The sequence below is a fragment of the Petromyzon marinus genome, chromosome 10 (genome assembly GCF_048934315.1).
Source record: "Petromyzon marinus isolate PM22_M1 ecotype Great Lakes invasive population chromosome 10, UKy_Petmar_22M1.pri1.0, whole genome shotgun sequence".
NCBI lineage: Eukaryota > Metazoa > Chordata > Hyperoartia > Petromyzontiformes > Petromyzontidae > Petromyzon > Petromyzon marinus.
The window spans coordinates 3263272-3284263 of NC_133676.1; the positions used below are offsets into that span (position 1 = coordinate 3263272).

The 20992-nt window shown below is 49.6% G+C and overlaps 1 protein-coding gene across 1 annotated transcript in view; it reads right to left on the reverse strand.

Annotated features, from left to right (window-relative positions):
* Positions 1 to 18236, reverse strand: part of LOC116941102 (protein TANC1-like) — a 53074-nt gene extending 34838 nt beyond the window's left edge. Inside the window, exons 1-9 of the mRNA XM_032951738.2 lie at positions 18218 to 18236; positions 17774 to 17866; positions 11370 to 11506; positions 10074 to 10242; positions 8384 to 8884; positions 4571 to 4699; positions 1509 to 1790; positions 1086 to 1198; positions 563 to 794 (exon numbers count right to left, since the gene is read on the reverse strand). Coding sequence (XP_032807629.1) covers positions 563 to 794; positions 1086 to 1198; positions 1509 to 1790; positions 4571 to 4699; positions 8384 to 8884; positions 10074 to 10242; positions 11370 to 11506; positions 17774 to 17795 — 1585 coding nt within the window. The 5' untranslated portion in view covers positions 17796 to 17866; positions 18218 to 18236. The remainder of the gene's footprint in view (positions 1 to 562; positions 795 to 1085; positions 1199 to 1508; positions 1791 to 4570; positions 4700 to 8383; positions 8885 to 10073; positions 10243 to 11369; positions 11507 to 17773; positions 17867 to 18217) is intronic.
* Positions 18237 to 20992: the final 2756 nt, after the last annotated feature.

The window sequence follows — 20992 nt, forward strand, 5'->3', positions numbered from 1 at the left end:
ACAAATAATAAAAAATGCAATCGCTTCTGCCATAATGGGCGTAACATGTTCAAGGAATTGCCCTTTATTGGGTGCATCTTTACGATGTCTCCATCAAGAGCAGAAAAAGCATCATCTGGGACCGGGTGGAGATGATGAGTACTGTTCCCAACACAGCCTTGGGGTGTGGGGCGATTTAGTCAACACACTGCACCCGAGATCCAGAGGTCTCCGGTTCCTTCTCCAGGTGCATCACTTGAAGCAATGGGGCAATTTTTATTAAAAATCTCCACACCCCTGTCTACTCAACAGCATAAGTAGGTACACCGCAGCGAGTCAATCGGCAGGCCGCGTGTGGTGGGGTAAAGTGCGGACACCGCCACCTCTTCCGCACACATCTGACCAGCGTGGAACTGACGACCAAACATTTTTTGTAGCTGGCCCTCGAGAGGCCCCTCTCGAGGCCCTTCCACCAGCAGTGACGCCAACAAGCAATTGCAGGGTTGCGCCTTTACCCCCTTTATCTTGACCCCCCCCCCCCTTCACCACTGCTCGTGCTCCCAGGCAGCTGGGCGGCACTCACCCTTGCGTAGGGTGGACAGCGGTTGGAGGACTCCGAGGCGCAGCGCCGCCCCGGGCTCCTGCACGCAGGAGCGCATGGACAGCGCCGTCTGCAGCTCGGGCGAGCGTGCCACCAGCTCGCGGTACACTGCCAGCTGCGGCGCCCGGCACAGCAGCGCCGCCACGCTGTGCACGAACTCGGGCACCAAGCACGTGCTCGCGCGGTCCGACTGGCAGTAGTGATAGGCCACCACCTGAAACACGGTGCACCGCGACGGGTCAGCGGCCGGCCCCATTTCACACCTCGGCGTGAGAGTAACCGGGAGTCGCTTCAAACTAAGCTTTCACTTCCAGTTTATTCTTCTGACTTTCCTTTTTTAATACGAGAACGGTCTTGTGGCATCGTTACAGTGCTGGCGCTTAAAACAAGAAGTCTTTCCCACGCATAAAGTCGCCCCCTCTAGAATAGAAACTTAGTACACAATACAGGCACCCACACGAAGTGCAAAATCAATAAACCCACGCACGCACTCGAGCGCACACACCTTGGCTGCTAGCCTTCTGGCGGGATCGTCGCTCCTCAGATGCTGTGCGGGGTTGTAGCTGCTGTTGCCTCCCCGGCAGGCGGGTCCAGTCCGTTCCCTCCCCTCATCAACATCTGCAAATGTGTTACACGGAAGAGGGTTCATTATATTGTCATGTACATTTTAATACAAAAGTGAACGGCACGTTCTGTGAAGTCTAAAGCGAATTACATGTCAAACCTTTGGTTGGTAATTCAAATAACAATGAAATAACCGTAAATAATAAAAAAAACCCCACTGTAATAATGAAAATATGCTCAAATAGCTACACAATTATATACGTGAAAGAACACACATTTGGACTGTGTTACCCTGCCTAAAAAGTAAGGGCCTGTTCACAGACACGCTGGACAAGTAGGGCGCACGCTCGTGTCTGCCACTTACTCCGAGATGCAGCTGTCTCCCCGTGGCAGCTAAGTCGCACCAAACGAGCCACAATCGCCGTTTTCCCAGACCCAACGCCCCCGACAATGAAAACTCCTCCACTGCCACCGATGCTGCTTCTGCCGCTGCCGCCGCCCGATACCCGACCTCCCAGCCGGAGCTCCAGCTCACGGAAGAGCCATTCTCGCCCAACGAAGGAAACCTCGCCCGCCACGCTCGGCAGCTCAAAGGGCAGCGGCTTGAGGGCAGCGTCGACTGGCTTGCAGGAGGGAAGGCGCGCCGCTGCGGGGACACAAAGCACGACGAAGCGTGCACACCGTTGGGGTGGCAGCCGTCACGCTCAGAGCGCTCCACGCGTGACGGACGTCTTCCCGAGAACCACGATCAAAACTGCAGATCTGCTTCCGTATGTGTGGGGATTGTGGCAAGGATGGATACAGAACCTGGGCTTGAAATGCCCAGCGAGGATATTACAAATGATCCCGTGGCCCCTGGCAGGCATCATCATGAATACAAATTGCAAGTTCTCCTCGTCACACAAGTTAAACAAATACCGGTTGGTGCCTGGTGCCACAGCAAACATGCATTTATGCTTCAGGGCCTATTTCCAAAATGAAACGGAGCAACGCCAAACAAACACACAACAAACAAACCTGCTTGAAACCTGTTTAAAATTTTAAAAGCCACTTAAATATCACGTCAACTTTTTCCAAGCAGCCAGGTCCCATTTTAAATTTTAATGGCCCCATTGACTGTTGAATAACAATCTGAAACCCATGGAAACCACGCTGAAAAAGGTAACAAGTTAAACATGCAGCTGTCCGATCCCCAAACATCCACTGGGAAATCACTTAAATAAAACATGCAATTGTTTTTTTCTTTCACAAACCATTAATGTTGCGGGTAGAATTTTTGTAGGAAATATGGAAACACTTGACAATGTCCATGACCATGCAGGCTGCATGTTTGGCAGAGGCTGGTGCATTGCAAGGCAGAGCCCTCGCTGTGGGAAACGACGGACCGCACTGGAAAGGACAATCACACAGGCGTGCTCAGCAGGCAGGAAGTCCGCAGCTATTAATAGCGGAGTGCTCCGATAACCTCGCTAACGGGGGACTGCTGTGTAAACAGGAGGGGCACGGTTCCCACCCTTCGCTCGGCCACAAAGGTGCGCGTCCTTTTCTTCCCATGAGGGCTACCTTCACCAATGCGTGCGGCCAGCAAATCACATTTGGATGCCCGCTTCCCAGCCAACCGTTCGAAAATGGACGTCGCGTCATGGCAGTGCCATTTGCATGAGCAAGACGAAAGCGTGGGGGGGGGGGGGCGAGCCATCGTCACCGAGCAGCACCGCGACCCGCTGTGGACGACCGAATGTGGACATGGCATGACAGGAAAACGGACAGGTGGCAACATCGTGCATGTATTAGCGAGAGCGTCCAACTCCACGCGCGGCGGCACGTAAAACTGACGTGCCCTAAACTGCATTCATATTAAAGCACCTCAATATGCTTCCATCAATAAGGGATTGGGAGGGAAACACAGGTGTGGCACAAGCCCACCCGACGTAATGGATTCCCGGGGACGACGGGGGGGGGGGGGGCTGGCAGGTTTCACAGCGACTCGATGGGCCCAACCATTCCAGGCCCGACCCTGCGTAGGAGCCCATCACACGAGCAATTTGATGAATGGGATTATGACCGTGATTGCCGCCACCATTCATGTCAGCAGGGAAGCTCTGCTTTTACGTGGGGTCGCAACCTCACATCTGTCCAGCCCTCGCCTGCCACGGTTAGCCACACTTAGCACCCGAGTGCCGCACCATGAAAGTGCCAGAGCGTTGAGTTTTAATCAAACTCGCGGAGTGACTACAGTCTCCTGTCCCCTGGAGAGAGAGTTCTCCAGGGATCCCCACCTGCCTGTGATATTCAGAAATGACATTCCTGCAAGATGGCCCATGTGTACACATTACTCCAAACTTAAAAGCACAGCAATAACATGCACAATTCAAGAAACGTTCATAAAGCAGCAGCTACATGAAAATAAATACTACCCAGAGTGTAAGTAAGCTGCATAATAAAGATCAAACTATTATAAGACTTCTTCAAATGGCTTGGCTCTGTAAACCCATAATGAATTATTCAAGTGGGAAAAAAAATATCGGTAATGACACCTCACCGTACTAAATGTTAGCTGTCATTAATTCATCTGTTAATCACTTATGCCCACCTCACGCTCGAGGCACGACGCCCCTCTCCTGCACCCTTTTCCACTCGACTATCACCGATCTCGCTCCAGGGCGACCAGGTGCACTGCGCGCTCTCTGCACAATGCCACTCTCACACCCCCCTGCGCGTGCGATGGCGCACGCAGAACGGGCCCCTTGCCCCGCGACCCCCCGCGCGGTGGTCGTCCCGGGCGAACGGCGGCAATGACGGCGAGCTCGCCGTCCCGGGGTCTGCGCGCGCTCACTCCGACGCCAGGCACCAAACGCTCGGCGGCCACCGCCGCGTTCCTCCCGCTCTACGCATCTGCAGCTGTGTGTCGGGTCAATCCTCTAAACTGCAAGCGAGGCGAAGTGCAGCCCTGCATGCGCTCACGGCGAGGCGCGAGCGGTGGAGGGCTGCCTTCGGGCAGATTCATCCTTCGAAATTGGGAAACCGCGAATAATAAAGAACTTGACACTAAAACTAAAATAATTTGCAATGCCCCAAAGGCCAATGACATCCCTGCTATGGAGGGACTGACCGTTCCGTCTCATCCACACTGTTTTCAACCACCACACTGCAAGCCATTTCACTTATCTTTCTGTTTCTTCCCTCTCTCTCAAGCTCAATCATAACCTTGCACAAGTCAAGAAACGTGTTCACTATTTCTATTAAATGTTGCTGGCCGCTTGATGCTTTGGCCCATCTGGCCTGTGCTCAGCAATTGCGTAACAAAACCAACAAAGCAGCAAAACATGGCCATGGCTGAAGTCTATATGAACAGGTCGGGTGGCCGTCGTACCCCAGTCCCGATACAAGCACAGTGTGGGCGTGTGAGACCAAAGCCCCTCTTACCCATGTTGTGTAGGGGCTGGGAGTGTGGGGCCGCCAGGGGCTGGCGTGGAGTCCTCATGGAGGCGTGCAGCGGCTCCCCGCGCGGCTCGTCCAGTGGGCCCAAATCCTCGAGACGAGCGAGGCTGCTCGCTGCAGCGCACACGCGACAGAGCAAAGCTACATGCATGAGCAAACACACACACATGCACGTTCGCACGTACACACGTGACGCCGAGAACACCTATTGGCACAAAGACAAAGATCCCCCGGTGTAGCTTTAACAGACTGTTTGAGCGAGTGCCATAAGCAAGTCGCACCATTGAAGGCAGGCGCTGTACACATACAAAGACAAAGATCCCCCGTGTAGCCTTAACAGACTGTAGGGGCAAGTGCTGTCAGCGAGCACCTATGAAGGCCAGAATGGTACACAAGGGGGTGGGTGGCCAGCAACAAAGCCCGACCGCCTTTGTCTCCCCAGTGGCGATGTTTACACACCGCACCAGGTACTCATGAGGCTGAGTCGACCTAGGGGAGGCCCAGGACCGGTTCAGATAATCGTCACTGGCGTTGGCCATGAGCGGGAATCGAACCCGGGTTGCCAGGTTCATAGCACAGCGCGCTAACCGCTACACTACGCTAACCGCTACACTACCGCTCCCCACCAGTACACATACACACGTGCACACACGCATGCACACACAAGCTCAGAAGCTTTTGTCCCGTTCATCTGCTCCACCTAAAGCTCCTGAATCTGCAGATGACTGCTGATGAACCCATGCGTGCATTCACACATGTATAAGTGAACATGCATGCTACAGTAAGTATTAACACGCCTGAATGCATGAGCAAATTCATGGATTGGTTCACTGTAGATTCACAAGCAGATACATGTTTTTAACACACGCAAGCCCACAAGCACACAAACCGCAACCATAGCCGCCACAGAACCATGGAAGCAGAACCCTTACCTTACTCAAATGTGTAACTTTTGCTGTTAGCTCTAAGCTTCAATTAAATAAATAATATGACAAACTTGCTGGTACACTCCTAGTATCATGTTTCACAGCCTAATCACCACACATTTTCAGCAGCCCTCCCTCGAAGGCATCGTTGATATATTTTACGATGAAGCCAGTGTTTTGTAAAAGCATCGCTGTCTTTTCCCACAGATGTCACACTGTGCAAAACGATGACGTGTGCTGTACACAAATTACACGAACAATGCACTCACGTATAATAACGCAGAAGGAAAAGGTATTTTACGTTCCATGTGAGTCTTTGTTGACGTTTCGATGACCGAAGTTTTTCCCCTTCTACTGTATATAGATTTAATCCGCACGCGGCAAGGCAATAAGCCCGATTGAAATTTAATCCTGCAAGCAGCTGCTGTGTGTCACTTCCCCACCTGGCTCTGCAATAGAGGCCCCGGAGACACGACTGTGTCTGCGCTCCACACCGAGACGACGGAGACACGAAGCAATCGCTTTACCAACACAGCTGGGCCCTCTATGGGCGGGCACGTGGTTCCCGGCACCGCCACATGGCCAGTAATCGCAAACAACATTTTAAACCAGGACGCGACCGGTGGAAATGCCACTACGCCGGACGGCGATGTGGTGCGCTAGGTCTAGCTTACCCAAGTTACTTCACGTGCCCGGGATGAGTGAACTCGTACTGTCCCGGCGATGACATCACCACCTGATTCGCTTTAACTCTGCCAAAAGCAGCCATGTGCAGGACAATTAAGGCACGAATGCCCTACAGGCTGTGTGCCGAGCCAGCCCTGGCCCGCGTGACTCACAGGACGCCATGGACAGCTGGCAACAAAGCGGCGCGAAACTCAAGCGCGGCACGCTCTGACAGCAGCGCTGCGTCCTTTGCCTCATCCTGTCACGGCCGGGTCTGACCAGACGCCGCGTGCCACGGATCGGCGTGTCACGCCGTCCGTGGCAGGAAGTGGCGGGGGGCTGAGGGTGGGCGCTGCAGTGTGGGCTCGCTCTGCGAGTTAAACGATGTGGTTTTTTTTATTCTTTTCACTAGGTGGGGTGTGCAAAAGCCATCACATAACCACCGAGTTCCATGTTAATGTCTGAGTCCTGATTAAATGAGTAGCGAAATGTTCAGACCCCCGATGTCCCGAAAAGCACATGAGAAGCGGAGCACTCGTGAGCCGGCGCCGTCAGCGCAAGCTAACTGGGTCTTACCGCTGGCAGCGCAAAGCATGGCACTGTCTGCCCTGTGTGGCGCTCTCACTCCACTCTTCATTGCGTCCTAGATAGAGCTGTGCACCCCAACTGATTAAGAATCCCATGCTGCTGGCACCATCGTGCTTGCCATCGCACAAATCTGTTAAATAAGTGACTGCACACCATGGTGATAGCTCACTGTAATGCTTTCAGCAAAGCCGGGACGGGTCTCACGTTCACAAGCGTGCGTGTGCACACGCCGTATATAAAAACACACAACCTTACGAGTATACAGTGTGCAAAAACATAAAGCTGACGTACACAGACCGATACGTAAATCACACTGTGTCTGCACACAATGAGAGTATAGTGCATGCCTAAAGCCTTCGGGAAGGTTAACGTCAGGTCAAGAGTGGGTGGAGCCCAGGCATGGCCTCGGTGGCACAGGAGAGGAGCGAACGAACAAGAGCCCATTAAGCGGTGGCAGGGTAGACCCATGGCACCGATGCGTGTCAGGGATCTTGTACCTTCTGTCCCGTTACTACAGACAGCCTGCTGCGAAGACACTGCCTCTGCTAGGTGTCAACAGCGTGAACTCGTGAGATTGCAGAGATTTGTATTAAGCCTTGATGTCTGCCTAATGTACAAAAATATCACGAGAAGGCAAGTAGTGGTCTTCATTACTGAACGATCCGTCCGTACGTGCATACACACACACACAGAGGTATGTACACAGGCGTGCAGGTATCCCCATGCAACGTTCCATGTGCGTTTTCTGGTCGAACCACATTTTTTACGTTGCTTTAATCGCAGACAACTCTTATAAACCCGCGCAGAATTTTGACTGGGAACAGATCCATTCAAGTGGTGGAAATTGTCTGGGCTAAAAGTAGGAATTACATCTGTTGCAAGACATCGAGCAACCGTGGAGTTAGCAGATCCCCAACAAAAAACACAGAAATTCATCCAATACTTGTATTAAGCAAGTCCAACATCTGTAGGTATACTTACCACGATGTTGTCTACGCATGCAAACCACAGACAGCACCGTCATCCTAAAAGTATTATCCTCAGACTTCTAACATGTTAGCCACATGGAGGCAGCAGTGCAATAACACGAGGTCCCACAGTGCACACATAAACAACAGCTGTGTGCTAAAAGGGGTTTTGCGATATATATTAAAAGATTTCCATTCATATTAAAAAAAACTACACAATAAAACAAAAATTATATAGACGATCTACTGTTGACAAATTTACAGAAAGACAACTCTTTTGCAAGTATATATGAAAATAAAGCTCAGTAAAGGACCGATAAAAATATAAAAACTCCAATAATAAAGCAGGGCTTTTGAATTGCAAAATAAGAAGCTTAAAACTCAGAAAAAATGCAACTCTGTGAACCAATGGAATCATTCCGCTCCCAGCTTGCAGGCATTATCTACGGCCTCATTATTTTGATGCAATGCATCATGTAGGCATGGCAAACGGAGCATGTTTCAAACAACCTCCATTAATGGACAAACACGGCTCCACGGCAAAGGAGCGGAACGACGATAATGACCACATGTTCAAGTGTCGCAAACACACAGGCGTGCGCGCGAGCCGTACCTGCGCGCGCGCGTGCACGCAAGCGAACGTTACGGACCTGCGATGGAGTTGGGTCGCGGGGCGAGCAGGGACGGCGAGCGGCGGGCGGTGGGGGGCGGGGGCACATCCAGGCCCTGATCGGCGCTCTGGCTCAGCCTACGTGCGGCCGCCCTGTAGGGGGGAGGCTCCCCCTCGGCCCCCACCCCGTAGGGCCCCGTTAGGCCCAGCAGGGAGCACACTTCGGTGCCGTCCATGTCACCATCGTCTTCTTCGTCGTCGCTGAAGTCGTGGGAAAAGCTGCGTTTCTGGGATCGGTCCTTTGGAAGCACGTTGCTCATTACGCTCAGGCTGTCGGATGAGCGCGAAGGAGGCGAGGCACGCAAGCGCGAGTAACTGTTCGACCGGCAACCTTGGGTGGCCTCTTGCTGGGCTGCAATGTTTCCCTTTTCGGCATAAGCAGCAGCACCTGATGATTCGGGCTGGCCAAACTCGGCCATGTCATCCGGGGGGCTTCCTTCCTCCATCTGTTCGAGGCTGCCGCCCGACCTCGTGATTGTGGCTGCAACCGGAAACACAGTAGGTGGTGTTCACCAAGGCCCAAGTACGGCTGACGTTGGTACACACGGTTATGGACTCTGGTTAAAGATTTCCAGCAATAAATCGCATTACATTTGGAATCTCTCTCGTTGACAATGACGCATATTTGAAGGGCGCGTGAGCATGTGTGTTTCTTCACGCACTGTCGATTCGAGGATGCATTTCTCACATCTTTTTCTCTTGTCCTTTTCAATAGGCCTATTGTTTTGTATCAGTATAACAATAACCTCCAAACAATATGACAATGCTCATAACAACCGTTACACAATTTAAAAACTCTAATATGTTTATGTCGACTTTTACAAGACTTATTTTAATTACAGCGCCTTTGGTAGGCACATAGAGCAGAGGAACAATTTATTTTTTCGTGACACTGCAGAATATTAATGCACTGGTTGAAGTTATCATTCACTGCGGAAGTAGGCCCTTATGAGGGCAGGTGCCATTGTTTTTTACAAGTAGTCTAAAAGCTATAAAATATTAAACTGTCGATTCCATACAGTACGAGAGAGCTGAATTTGTCAATGTTAGTCTGCCCTTTACCTACAGTTATTTTTTTCCCCAAGTGTAGGCGCGCGCACACACAGAACGGAGTGTGGACCCAGGGGCATGAGTCAGCTTCACCGCAGCGCATGCCTGAGAATATAGACACGTGAAAATCACATGTGTGTCATGTGTCCACGACCCGACTTTACATGCCACCTAAGCTCCTGTGACCATCTCTGAGTGATTGTGAAATATCTCTTGTGGGATGTGGCATGCGTGACTGCACGTGCGCGAATGTTTCCTCTTGGGAGCTTTTTCTGTAGAACACGCATTCGATGCATCTGGGTGAACTAAAAAATGGCTTTCGTTGAAATCCTCCACTCATGGGTGGTGATCAAAACCACTGCATTTCTCGGTACTCTGTGTCGTCTGCAGTTGTTTAAGATGGCAATGTGTACGTAATCTGTCTGCGCATTTGGCAGAGCTCCGGATAATCACGAACGCAACCATCACGACACCATTAAGGTGAAGCACAAAAACGACGGCGCCATACCACTTGTCAGCCGCGCTAATCGTGGGCCCACGTGAGAGTGACGCACGCGATTGTTATCAGGACGCAAAATACACGCGGGTGTGCGAGCGGCGTTTCGCGAGCGCGCCCTTGCCAATGATGCCGCTGTCCTGGCTCTCCAGCGTGGAGCTGGGCGTGGGTAGCAGGTGGGCTGGGCTCAGCTCCCCAGGTGGAACAGCTCCCTCTCGAGCAGGCGAGTGGCACGGGCTGGCTGCGTGTGGAGAGGCCGATCCACTCGTCACAGCGGAGGGAGGGCTCTTCCCCTGTGCCGTCACCACCACCATCACAATAGCATCACCATCGCCACCACCACCAGCATTTTGACCAGGCAGAAGCAAACAACACTGCGTAAGTTTTTTTTTAGTGCAGTTGTGCTAGGTTGCGTTGTAAAGCTCTGCAATGTATTTTCGGGTTGTGCTGCTTGTAGTTCAGCACTGCTTCCCACGTTTTTCTCAAGAACTGAATATTCATGCGTTCCCAGTAAATGGACATGGAGCGAAATGCTGCACATGCCAAACAACATGCAGTAACAACCACAACATTTTCAGGATTCGCTCTGTATATCATGAAACATAAATCCTCAGCAGCAGCAGCATTAGTAGCACTAGAGGCAGTCGCACACAACAGATTATTCCTGTGGCCAACTCTCATTGCCAGTGTGTCCTGGCGTCTCACATTCCACAACACAGGTATTAATCTGCCTGCGATATCCACTCCAGCAGCTGCGAGCACAGCTCATTTCGAGCATCGCGGTCTGACTTTCAAGAATACAGGAAATTTACGGCTGCGGTTTTCCGAAAGCAGTAGACCTCTTAATCCACACACAAATTAATGAATCCCTGCAGTTGCAGCCTTACAACACTCTTACAAAAAAATCCCTTTCATGAAACACAAACCGTTTTATAGATTGCATTTAATGTTCCAGAATATTAACTGAAACCCGAGAGCTCATTAAAGAGCTTTGAAAAATTAGCACAAATCCTTCAACCTGCACCCTTGGAGAGGCTCTGGCAGCAGCGGCACTCGTCGGCACGTGAAGTGCGCGCCCACTGAACCAGCCTTCCTAGAAATTACGAACATTCCCGGCTTTTACCGTAACACAACCACGGGGAAACATTTAATGATGCCGTGCCATCAACAAAATATATATTGTTTGTGCATTCAGGCGTGCGCATAACGTTGGTCGCCTGTCACCGGCGTCGGAGCGTTGCACGTGTACGCGTGGCGCACGTGGCGATTGGAACCCGGTTGTACTTCGATCATTGTCAGGAATTAACGACATTATCCGCATTCCTTCCGATTCTTCCCGAAATAGTGCCAGTTACCGCCGCCACGATTGCAATTGTAATAATTGCCGCTCATTGTAATTGAGCGCAATTACGGGCCCTACCATGTGCCCCCTCTGTCCGTGGGAGCGCGGAGTGGCGGGGGTGGAGGGCGCGCTCCTCTCCCCCAGGAGCAGTCCCAGCTGGGCTTTCAGGGCGTGGGTAGTCTCATCACCGCGGGAATCAGAACCCAAGGCCTTCGCTGCACACAAACACAATGGTCCCCTGTGTAGCCACACACAGTGCTACGCGTGCAACCACACAACAAGTGCTGTTCGCGAGCACTTATTATGAGGCTGGCGCGGAGCACTAGGAGGTAAGTGCGGCCAGCACCACGCCTGGCCACCTTAAGTCTTCCCAGCGCCGATGTTTTACAAAACGGCACCAGGTACTTTTTTTTAAGCCCCAGTAGACCTAGCAGAGTTCAAAGAAAAAGCTCCCGATACCACTCGCCACTGGCGTTAGCCGTGGCCAGGAATTTAATTCGAGCAATGTGTGCACCACCCCTGCACTCACACACATGCATACAAAACGTGCAGGCCTGGTTAAGAGGCTCACTGCGAGCGACGCCACATCCATCTTATAAATGTCGATCGGTGGTGCTGGACATCGGACGCGTTATCGATACCGAGGCCTCAGTTGGCAGCTACGTGACTTATTTAGTCTCGGCCCCTAGGGCGTGAGGGTCGCGTTGCCACCTGCTGACGTGCCACATGGAGCACGTGGGTGGACTCTTCACCACCACGCAAACGGCAGCGGCGCTCGGCGCGCTCGTCACATCCCGTTGTCCACCGACGCTTTTACGGCCACCCCCTTACACGCAATGAGAGCGGTTCACAGCTCTTCGTCATTACGCCGCTGGATGAAGACCTTCCCATGCCACGTTGATCATCGGGGTTATTTAACCACACTTCACCGAGCGAGTCAATGCATAACTGGTGAAGGGGCAACGCAGGAACAGTTCAATTATCACTTGCCAAAATGTTAGCCATGTCCAAGAATCAAACTCGGGTCACCAAATTAAGCGTTGCCATCATTCCACGCCTGCCCGCTACGCCCCCCCCCACCCCCTTAAACTTGATTATGATCATCATATTCTGCCACAAACAATCCACTGCTGGATTAAGACCTCCCCAAGTCGTCACCATCTTTAACAATTCTGCTATGTAATCATCCACAAAATAACACCTATACACAAGCTACTTTCGTCACTCCATCTCCATCGTGGACATACTTTCATAGATGCTCTCCATTCCCTATAAACTTTATGAAATATTAAACATAAAGGGATAATACAATGGTGTATACTGTGTTCAAGAGTACTGCTTTTATGACAGCAGGTGGTATAGCTTTACATCTGTATGAAAAGGCTGAAACGCACCAACATGGTGATTTGCCCCATTGGTGTTTATGGAGATGCTGGAACAATTTCACCAAGGCAAACAGGAACATTTACTAACGCTATGGGTTAACAAAGACAAAGATCTACCTGTAGCCTGAATAGACTCTTGGGGCCAATGATGTTGATGAGCACCTATGCGGGCCATCACGGCACACCAGGGGGTGGGTGGCCAGCACCATGCCCGACCGCCTTTGTCTCCCCAGTGATGTTTACGCCACCACACCAGCTACTCATTTGAGGCTGAGTCGACCGAGGGGAGGCCCACGACCAGTTCATATAATCGTCACTGGTCTTAGATGTGAGCGGGAATCGAAATCGGGTAGCCCGGTTCAAAGCGCAGCACGCTAACAGTTTCCCTATCGCTCCCCTAACATAACAACCGTTGTTCACCACTAAGTAGTGGTGATGCTACCACAGCGCTTGTGCTATGCTAGGGGCACATTGAGGCCATGTGAAGTGTGAAAGGCCCGCTGGCAAGAGGTCATGGAACAGACCCAAGTGCCATGGGTTGACTGAGATGACTGGCAGATGCAACAACGGTGCTCCCCACAATGACAACTCTCTATGATTTAGCCGCCCGGTGCTCTGCTCATTGTTGTGAGAGTGTCGCTCCTCTGCTCTCCGTTGTTGCTGGAGCGCGACTGCCTCCAACTCCCCCATAGCACCCTTTACAAACCTCCTCCACAGAGGCCGATTTTACACTGCTGATGCCAGTCATCGTCAATAAGCCAAGTCCAATCATCTACATATCCTTCTGTACCATATCAGTCCATCTCTTTTCTAGCGCATGCCATGCCCGTTTAGCCCCCTTTATCAGGCCGATCAGAAGCTTCTTGGGCATGCCTGTGGCTGGGAATGCAGGCTACATGACCCAGCCAACACAGCCTCGCTTGCCGCAGCAGCTCACGGACGGGACTGTGTCCAGCTCTTTCCAGGCTCTATGAACTCCTCACGCAATCCAGTCTGGTTAAACCCAGGATAGACCATAAGCAGGCTAGCCTGAATGTTTCAAACTGGCGCAGATGTTCTTTTAGAGGGCTCCACGTTTTGCAAGGATAGAGAATGGAGGGCATGCATGTGGCTGACGAGACCTGGAGCTTTGTATGGAGCTCCCCAGCACCACGCTCACACATGTGCGCACACATGCACACGTTTATAGACACTTGTATAGATGTAGAAATACTTATTTAATTTCTAATAGGTTTTCCCAAAGAGGCTACACTGTGTCTACCACATGTCTCATTTACAAACCTATCATGGAGGGGATGACAGCTAACAGCATGCTCCACCAGCAGGGGAATGAAACGGGGGGGGGGGGAAATCGGTAATTGACGAGGAATTAATCTAGAAATAGACAGCGTAGCCCTCGCCGTGTATAATGCAGTGAATTTATGATACGAATGATTGGAATTGCACTGAGACGGAAAGAGGAACATGTGCAGCAGAGAACATATATCAGGTGGTGACATCACATTGACCCTCAAGCCAAGTAAGTGGGTTTGGAGCAGGACATGTCGTTAGAAGGGATTATAGCCGGCAATCGAGGCTCACGATGGAGTGGCGGCCAAAGGAGAGAACAAACGCAACAGGACGTCCACCGATGAGAGAGAACGATGACATCAGCTTGTGTGCAGGAGCTAGATGGAGATCGTGCGACAGTAAGCGATGGCGACGACTTGGTGAGGCCTATATGCAAAATTGGATAGTCCGTGGTTGATGATAATGGTGTTTGAATAATAGCCACATTGTCATTATTTTCCACCTATAATATACATAAATAATCCCATGCTTTGGGATTAAATAGCAAAACCACGACGCTCGATTGTCAACTACAGCTGTCCAGAGTTGAGACAGAAGTCCAAATGCTGTTCTCTGTAAGTGAGTTGACCAAATATGGTTTGGCCATACCAGCGAGTAAGGCACATGTTATATCGAAACTGTTTGTTAAAGCAGGCCACCGAATTCCACAGGCATGCATTGTGGCGCACCAATGGCTCGTAACAATGGCTTTTCCTGGAAAGCAAAAGAATATAAAACACTTTTTATTCAAGACAAATTATGGGATGCGCTCTGATGAGGTGCAAGGCGGCAGCCCTGTCCACGTGCTGCGACGAAGGAAGAGGGGGAGGTCAGACATTCGACCTGTGGCTGCTCACAAGCACATGGCCGCCAGGCATTCATCACTTGGGAAAGTTGTGCAAAAGGACAGTTGACAGCAAAGTGTCGGCAATTTTGAGGATGTCAGGGAGCGCCTGGATGATGAACGATGTTAACAGATGACCACATAGAGCCATGGTAGGATAAACAACGACAGTGGGTGTAACAAAAGCCATCCCAGAGGAAACTAGGTCCGCCATTCATGGCAACGGCACAGCTGTAGGCTGCCACTGTTTGGAGGATCACCGTCTCTTTTCAATAGAATCAAAATAAATAACATGTACCCAAAATAGTTTGGGGCCGACAAGTAGATGAGATTATGGAATCATCTTCTAGGAGTTGTAAGAAGCAATATGCATGTTACATCAACCGATATGGTCACAGTGAATGAGGAGCATCCCAAAGACATGCTCATACCCCGAATTTTCTGCTTTGCATAGGAGATGGCTACTTGAATGAATCGTTAAAATGCCCACTGAATCTCTGCTCAAGATTCACACAGTGTCTTTCATAGAACCAAAGTGATGGTTTTCTGTCTCATCCACTCTGTGACCCTTGCCTGTGCCACCACCAACAATTTTATCTTTTCCAAAGAGGTGAAAGATCGCTTCATAAGTGCAATAAAACATGGGTAAACATGGTATTTATAGTGAGACGTTCTACTGGAGCTCTAATTGACAGATAGGATAGCTAAATCACGGAAAGCCAAGCTCGAGAGGGCAGGTGACAGCCACGAGGCATATGGGTTGCAATGTTTAAAATCCTTGCAGCTCAAGAGAGGCCATGTGTAAAATTGCATCCACCATACCGAATTTCAGTTATAATTAGGCACAGTTTAGGCGCTGATTGTACAGTGCATCCATTTGACATGCAGCGCTGTGTTTTCACACCACAATTTCTTATCTACCCGGACATCGTGTTCCTGGTGCCTTGATCAAAGGGGCACAAAACCAGAATTAGACTACATCATTAGACCTTTGCCAGTACCAAAATGTAATAATAGGGTTTTTCCCCTTTTTTCCTGGGAACAAAACTGAAACCTTTTTACAAGGATTCATGTCTGCATTAACCACAATACCTGCAGTCAAAATGCAAATAAAAACATACTATGATAATATATGCATTGTCCTTATGCATTGTCCGAGGCTCAAAAGAAAGCCGTCCCTTGGTGTGGACCAATCAGTTTCAGTACGCCTTTTGGCGTCATCTGGTCGAGCACCAATTGGGTCGAGGCTCAAAAGGAGGAAGCCGTCCCTTGGTGTGGACCAATCAGTTTCAAGGATAATGCATATATTATCATAGTATGGTTTTTTTAATGTATTCTTGGTTCTTTCGGTAAAGTCACGGTGAAGGGAAACAATTTTGACTGCAGGTATTGTGGTTAATGCAGACATGAATCCTTGTCAAAAGGTTTCACTTTTGTTTCCAAGAAAAAAGTGGAAAAACCCTATTATCAGAATTAGACTGTATATTAACGGGAGCTACCGAATGACCCCGACTTCACTGCTGGAGCTTTGCCTGGATCGGGGAAGGGTTGTGTTATGGCGAAACACTTTCCTTTCCTTCAGCAGGATCATCACTACACTGGCAAAAAAAAAAAATTTTTATAGACCTCGAGTAAAAGACAAGATGCAAAGGTCCCAACAAAACACACTTCAGCACAGGCCTCCGAGATGAAAATGACCATATTGATTGACTGATGCAATATCAAGCGAGGCTTTTTATTTAGATGACCCCACTTCCTTTTAAAATTATTGATTGAAAAAACAAATACAATACGGAACAGATATTAATTTGTATTGTATTGAAATCGATGCAACATTGCTATGAAATACATTTTTTATCAATGTAACTGATATTGTCATGGTATAAGAAAAATACGTCGGCGTTCAATGAGGTGAAAATCCACCGGGATTCATTATCTCGTCAGGCCGTGAAATAAATAAAACAAATATTCTGTTATTCACTCACGTAGGTGTTGCACTAAAATAAAAAAATATTATTTCTTAAAAAACATTATTCTAAATGCATCATGAATGCACCGTGCTGTTTGTGATGTTGCAGCTAAAGAACGCGCTGCAACATCACAAATCTACTCCCTGTAATTTACTTCCTGCCCTCCACACTGCGAGACATTGTCTTCGATGCGCTTCAACCACACCTCTGGAGATGCTACTTTACCCATGACGTCAAACATCAGAGGTACTGCTTGGTTTGCAGCATGACCGCTTGTGAACGGGCAAAAGCGTGAAGCGGGGGAGCTTTATATTAGCGGGTTTTAATCAGAGTGTGGCTTTCGGTGGTGTAGCGACACGCCGACCGGCACGAAACAAGGCCCTGGGAGGACACACGACGCACAGTGGTGTGAGCTGTCTGCTGCCAAGAGCGATGACATCACCTTTAACCCTTCACTTCCACGCCCAAAAGCAGGGAAGGAATTCAAGTATTACATGGTGGCTGGCTGTGCAGTGGAGAACAGTTGTTAGTTTTCACCATAGCTCTTCTGCGATCATCTGAAGGGTTGTACAGTTTGGTCTCAAATAAATAAAATAACAGAAAGGCTCTTAATTAGCTTACTATAATTATAAAGAAACTTCCGAGTGCCAGCAATGACAGGCAGAAATAAATTGAAAAATACATCTCAGCGATTCAAAACATTTTATAGCTAAGCCGGAGACAGAGATGATCAGTGTCCTGGCCACATGATGTGACAGGTGGGGAGATGTAGAGACAACTGAGAAACGAGAGAGAGCCTGGAACACCAGCACACTACTATTGCTTATCAAAACCCATGCAAACCCCCTGTGGTGGTCATTGCCTACGGTCAGGCTGAATGCCTTTGGCGCTCGATGCTGTGATGTGAGAGTGGCCGGCACGTGGGTGACGGGCGGCAGGGAGTGTACACGTTACCGCGCGTGGGCAGGTGGTCCATACTCCTGGCTGGGGCAGGCGCTGGTCTGGGTCCTGGCGGGATGACCTCATTCCTCGTCCGCCTGTTGGGTCCTGAACACGGGAGGGGAAAAAAGGTACGTGTGCGTGCGTAAGCACCGTGGAGGCAGGCAAATCAAGAGATAAGCTGAGATGCAGTGCAGATGGCAGACAAGACACTGAACAGCAGAGAACAAGACGAAGATTAGAGCACGACCAACCGTTTAACAAGCAGCTCTCAGGGCCTGCCTTAGGATCAAACACAGACGAAGATTTCCTTATCAGAGAGCCAGAGAAAAAGACAACAAGACGATCAAACAACTGCAATCACAGTATTCAGTTAATATGCAGATGGCTGGGCCAACCAGACAGACAAGAACCATACAGACAAGGCAGCTCCTTAGCCTTGCTCACTAGCATACTCACCGATAAATGCAGGGCCATGACACACAACCTATTTTTTGTAATACAATGCTCCGTATGAATCATAGGCACAGTCGACAGTGCCGACTGCGCATGCTCTGCGTTTTTTTTATTCCAGCTGCAGTTATTAAGTCTATAAAAACCATCACGCAAGATATTTCCAGCACACGAATGAACAAAAACGTTTAAATAATACGCGTCAACAAAAATAATGTGGTCCGGCACAAAACTAACATTTAGATTAACCATATATACGTGCACTTAGACTGATTGTCAAGCAAAATCGCATTCCATTCACTGCAGCCAATTAAGATCGTGGGACCCCGCGGCAAAGGTCATCCAGGCTGCAGGAGATTCACGTCAGGGCTTGCCAAATACTCACATCTCAGGCTCGCCCTTCATGAAACAATACAACAGCTTATGGCCATTACAATTGTAATAAAGTATAGACTTGAAACTGAGACAGCACCAATTTCTGCGCCTTCAGACGCAGCCAGGAAGGGAAAGGTTAGGCATTCAAGTTGGCACCATTATTTCCTTGAAATATGGTGCCCGAAGCAATCGGAGGAAATGCGACATAAATACGGCGCAACCGAGGTCGGGAATTTTTCTGCGCATGGATTCACGCTTCGCTTCGATTCGAACTGCTGGTAACGCTTCGTTCCCAAGAAACTATTTTTAACATAGCACGCTGTCACAGAATTATCCAAGTCCTCATTTTGTTGCCAGTGTCAGCGTGGGCTGCTTTCTGCCGTCTGAAAATAATTGGCAGAGATTTGCAGGGGTAGTGAGGGTACGGGGAACATGACGTCTCTGCAAAAGCGAACTAGATCTGAAAGAACCACAGTCGCTGGCTGCAACGGCCCCGAGAAACAAAGCGGCGAGCCTTTGAACAGCGCCCAGTCGAGATCCCAAATCCGTTTTGCAGGTTTGGGATCTCGGCCATTCACTATTCGCGGGGTACACAACAACCACGGCGAGTTCTGCGACATTCTACCATCGCGAGACTGCGCGTCCTGTACGCTGCACTGTTGCCACAGAATTGCCCGGGCAAGAGCCAATATTCGGCTGCGTGCCATTTGGGCAAAGGCAAATGCTCTGCCGTGTGTTCGAGGGCTGCTGACGGCTTGAGGAAGCCAACAAGAATGCCTCGTGTTGTTGGGACATGTACCATACGAAACAAGGTCATCGGTATGTGTTTATAGAAATAGTTTCCATGCCCTAGAACTGTTGTATAAATTACTAAAGGCTGAAGTATGCGTTATTGATAGTGTCACATAAGAGGACCCTTCAATATGGTGGAGAATTATACTTTTTTGGAGAAAATATGCCCATGCCCCCCGATCGTCAACAGTAGGGCAAATTGCCAAGCAAAACGGATCTGGGCAAAAGGGTTAACAATTAAAATCTGCTTAACCGGATGCTACATCAAGAAACCAATAAATCAGTAACATTGACATAATTAACATCTCTCTTAATGATCAATTTAAACAGTAAGCATTTGGAAGAGGGGAGAGTAAGCTGTGACACTGGTTCTACATTGTCCATCAAAGACATACTTTTTTCTTCTTTGATTTGTGATTTCACCAATTTTATTGACCAATTACCTAGATAATACACAGTAACAGAGCTATAGATATTGGAAGCCAGTGAATGCTCACTTGTGTAATGTAAAAATGGAATTACAAAACGAGAGCAAATAAACAATAAAAAAACATATTAAAAACAAGCAAAACTGTACGCCATAACTTAAAAGTTAACGCATCAGAAACAATGTTAGCATGATTATGCATTCAAGTCAATTACGGATGAAAGTCTCTTCACACTATCATCGGATTGCTCGACTATACATGCTGCGTTGTGAAGGAGGGGTCACAGGACCGGTTAAGATGTCACTTAAAACGGACGTTAGCCGTGGCCAGGAATCGAGCTCAGGTCATGAAGGTTATGAGCGCAGTGCATTTATCCACTACGCCAACACCCTCCGATTAGCACAGTTGGCTATGTACGGTGCAAAAGAAGCTACACATACATACCATACCCCAGAAGAAGCAAATATAGAAACACAAATTCCCATACGTATATCTCGGTGCATTAAACCATTGACAGAAAATGAAGCGGAGTACATTTCAATCGGTGTGGCGGCTGCCTTTTTGCATTTACTGCCGACCATCTTTACACAGTGATTAAGAAACTGTAAGTGCATACGAAGCAGCCAGGAACCGATTTATGAAAAAGGCACACAGAGAGACCGAGCAGTGGCACAGATAACAATGGGACATTTGACCCTCGCTTCATTCGGCAGACCCAAGGTGGCGGCGTTACTCTACATCCGAGATTGCGCTTGATAACAGCTACTGCATTCAAAACGGCGAAGGGAACAAACTCCAGTGTCAACACACAGCCAGCGTGCGCGGTGCCAGGAGGCCCTACTCACTGGAGCAGTCGACGGGGAGCGTGCTGTCGTTAAAGAGTGCCAGAGTGATGAAGGCAGGATTAGAAATACAGGGGAGGTTTGATCACAAGACAGCTGGCCAGGGGATACAGGGCAAGGGGGCGGGGGGCAAGGCCCCGGCACGCTGCAGCCACAGTAACTGTGTGTGTGCTTCACGCAGTCACCCCACCCCCACCCGGCACACCGCCCCCGCCACCCCCTTCCCCCGGGCGCGAATGATGACTACGACTACCAACCACTACTGCTCCTCCTCCCAACGAATCATCACACCTGCCTGCCTGCCCTAGAACCCCCCAAACACCTGGGGATGACGAGAATATGTG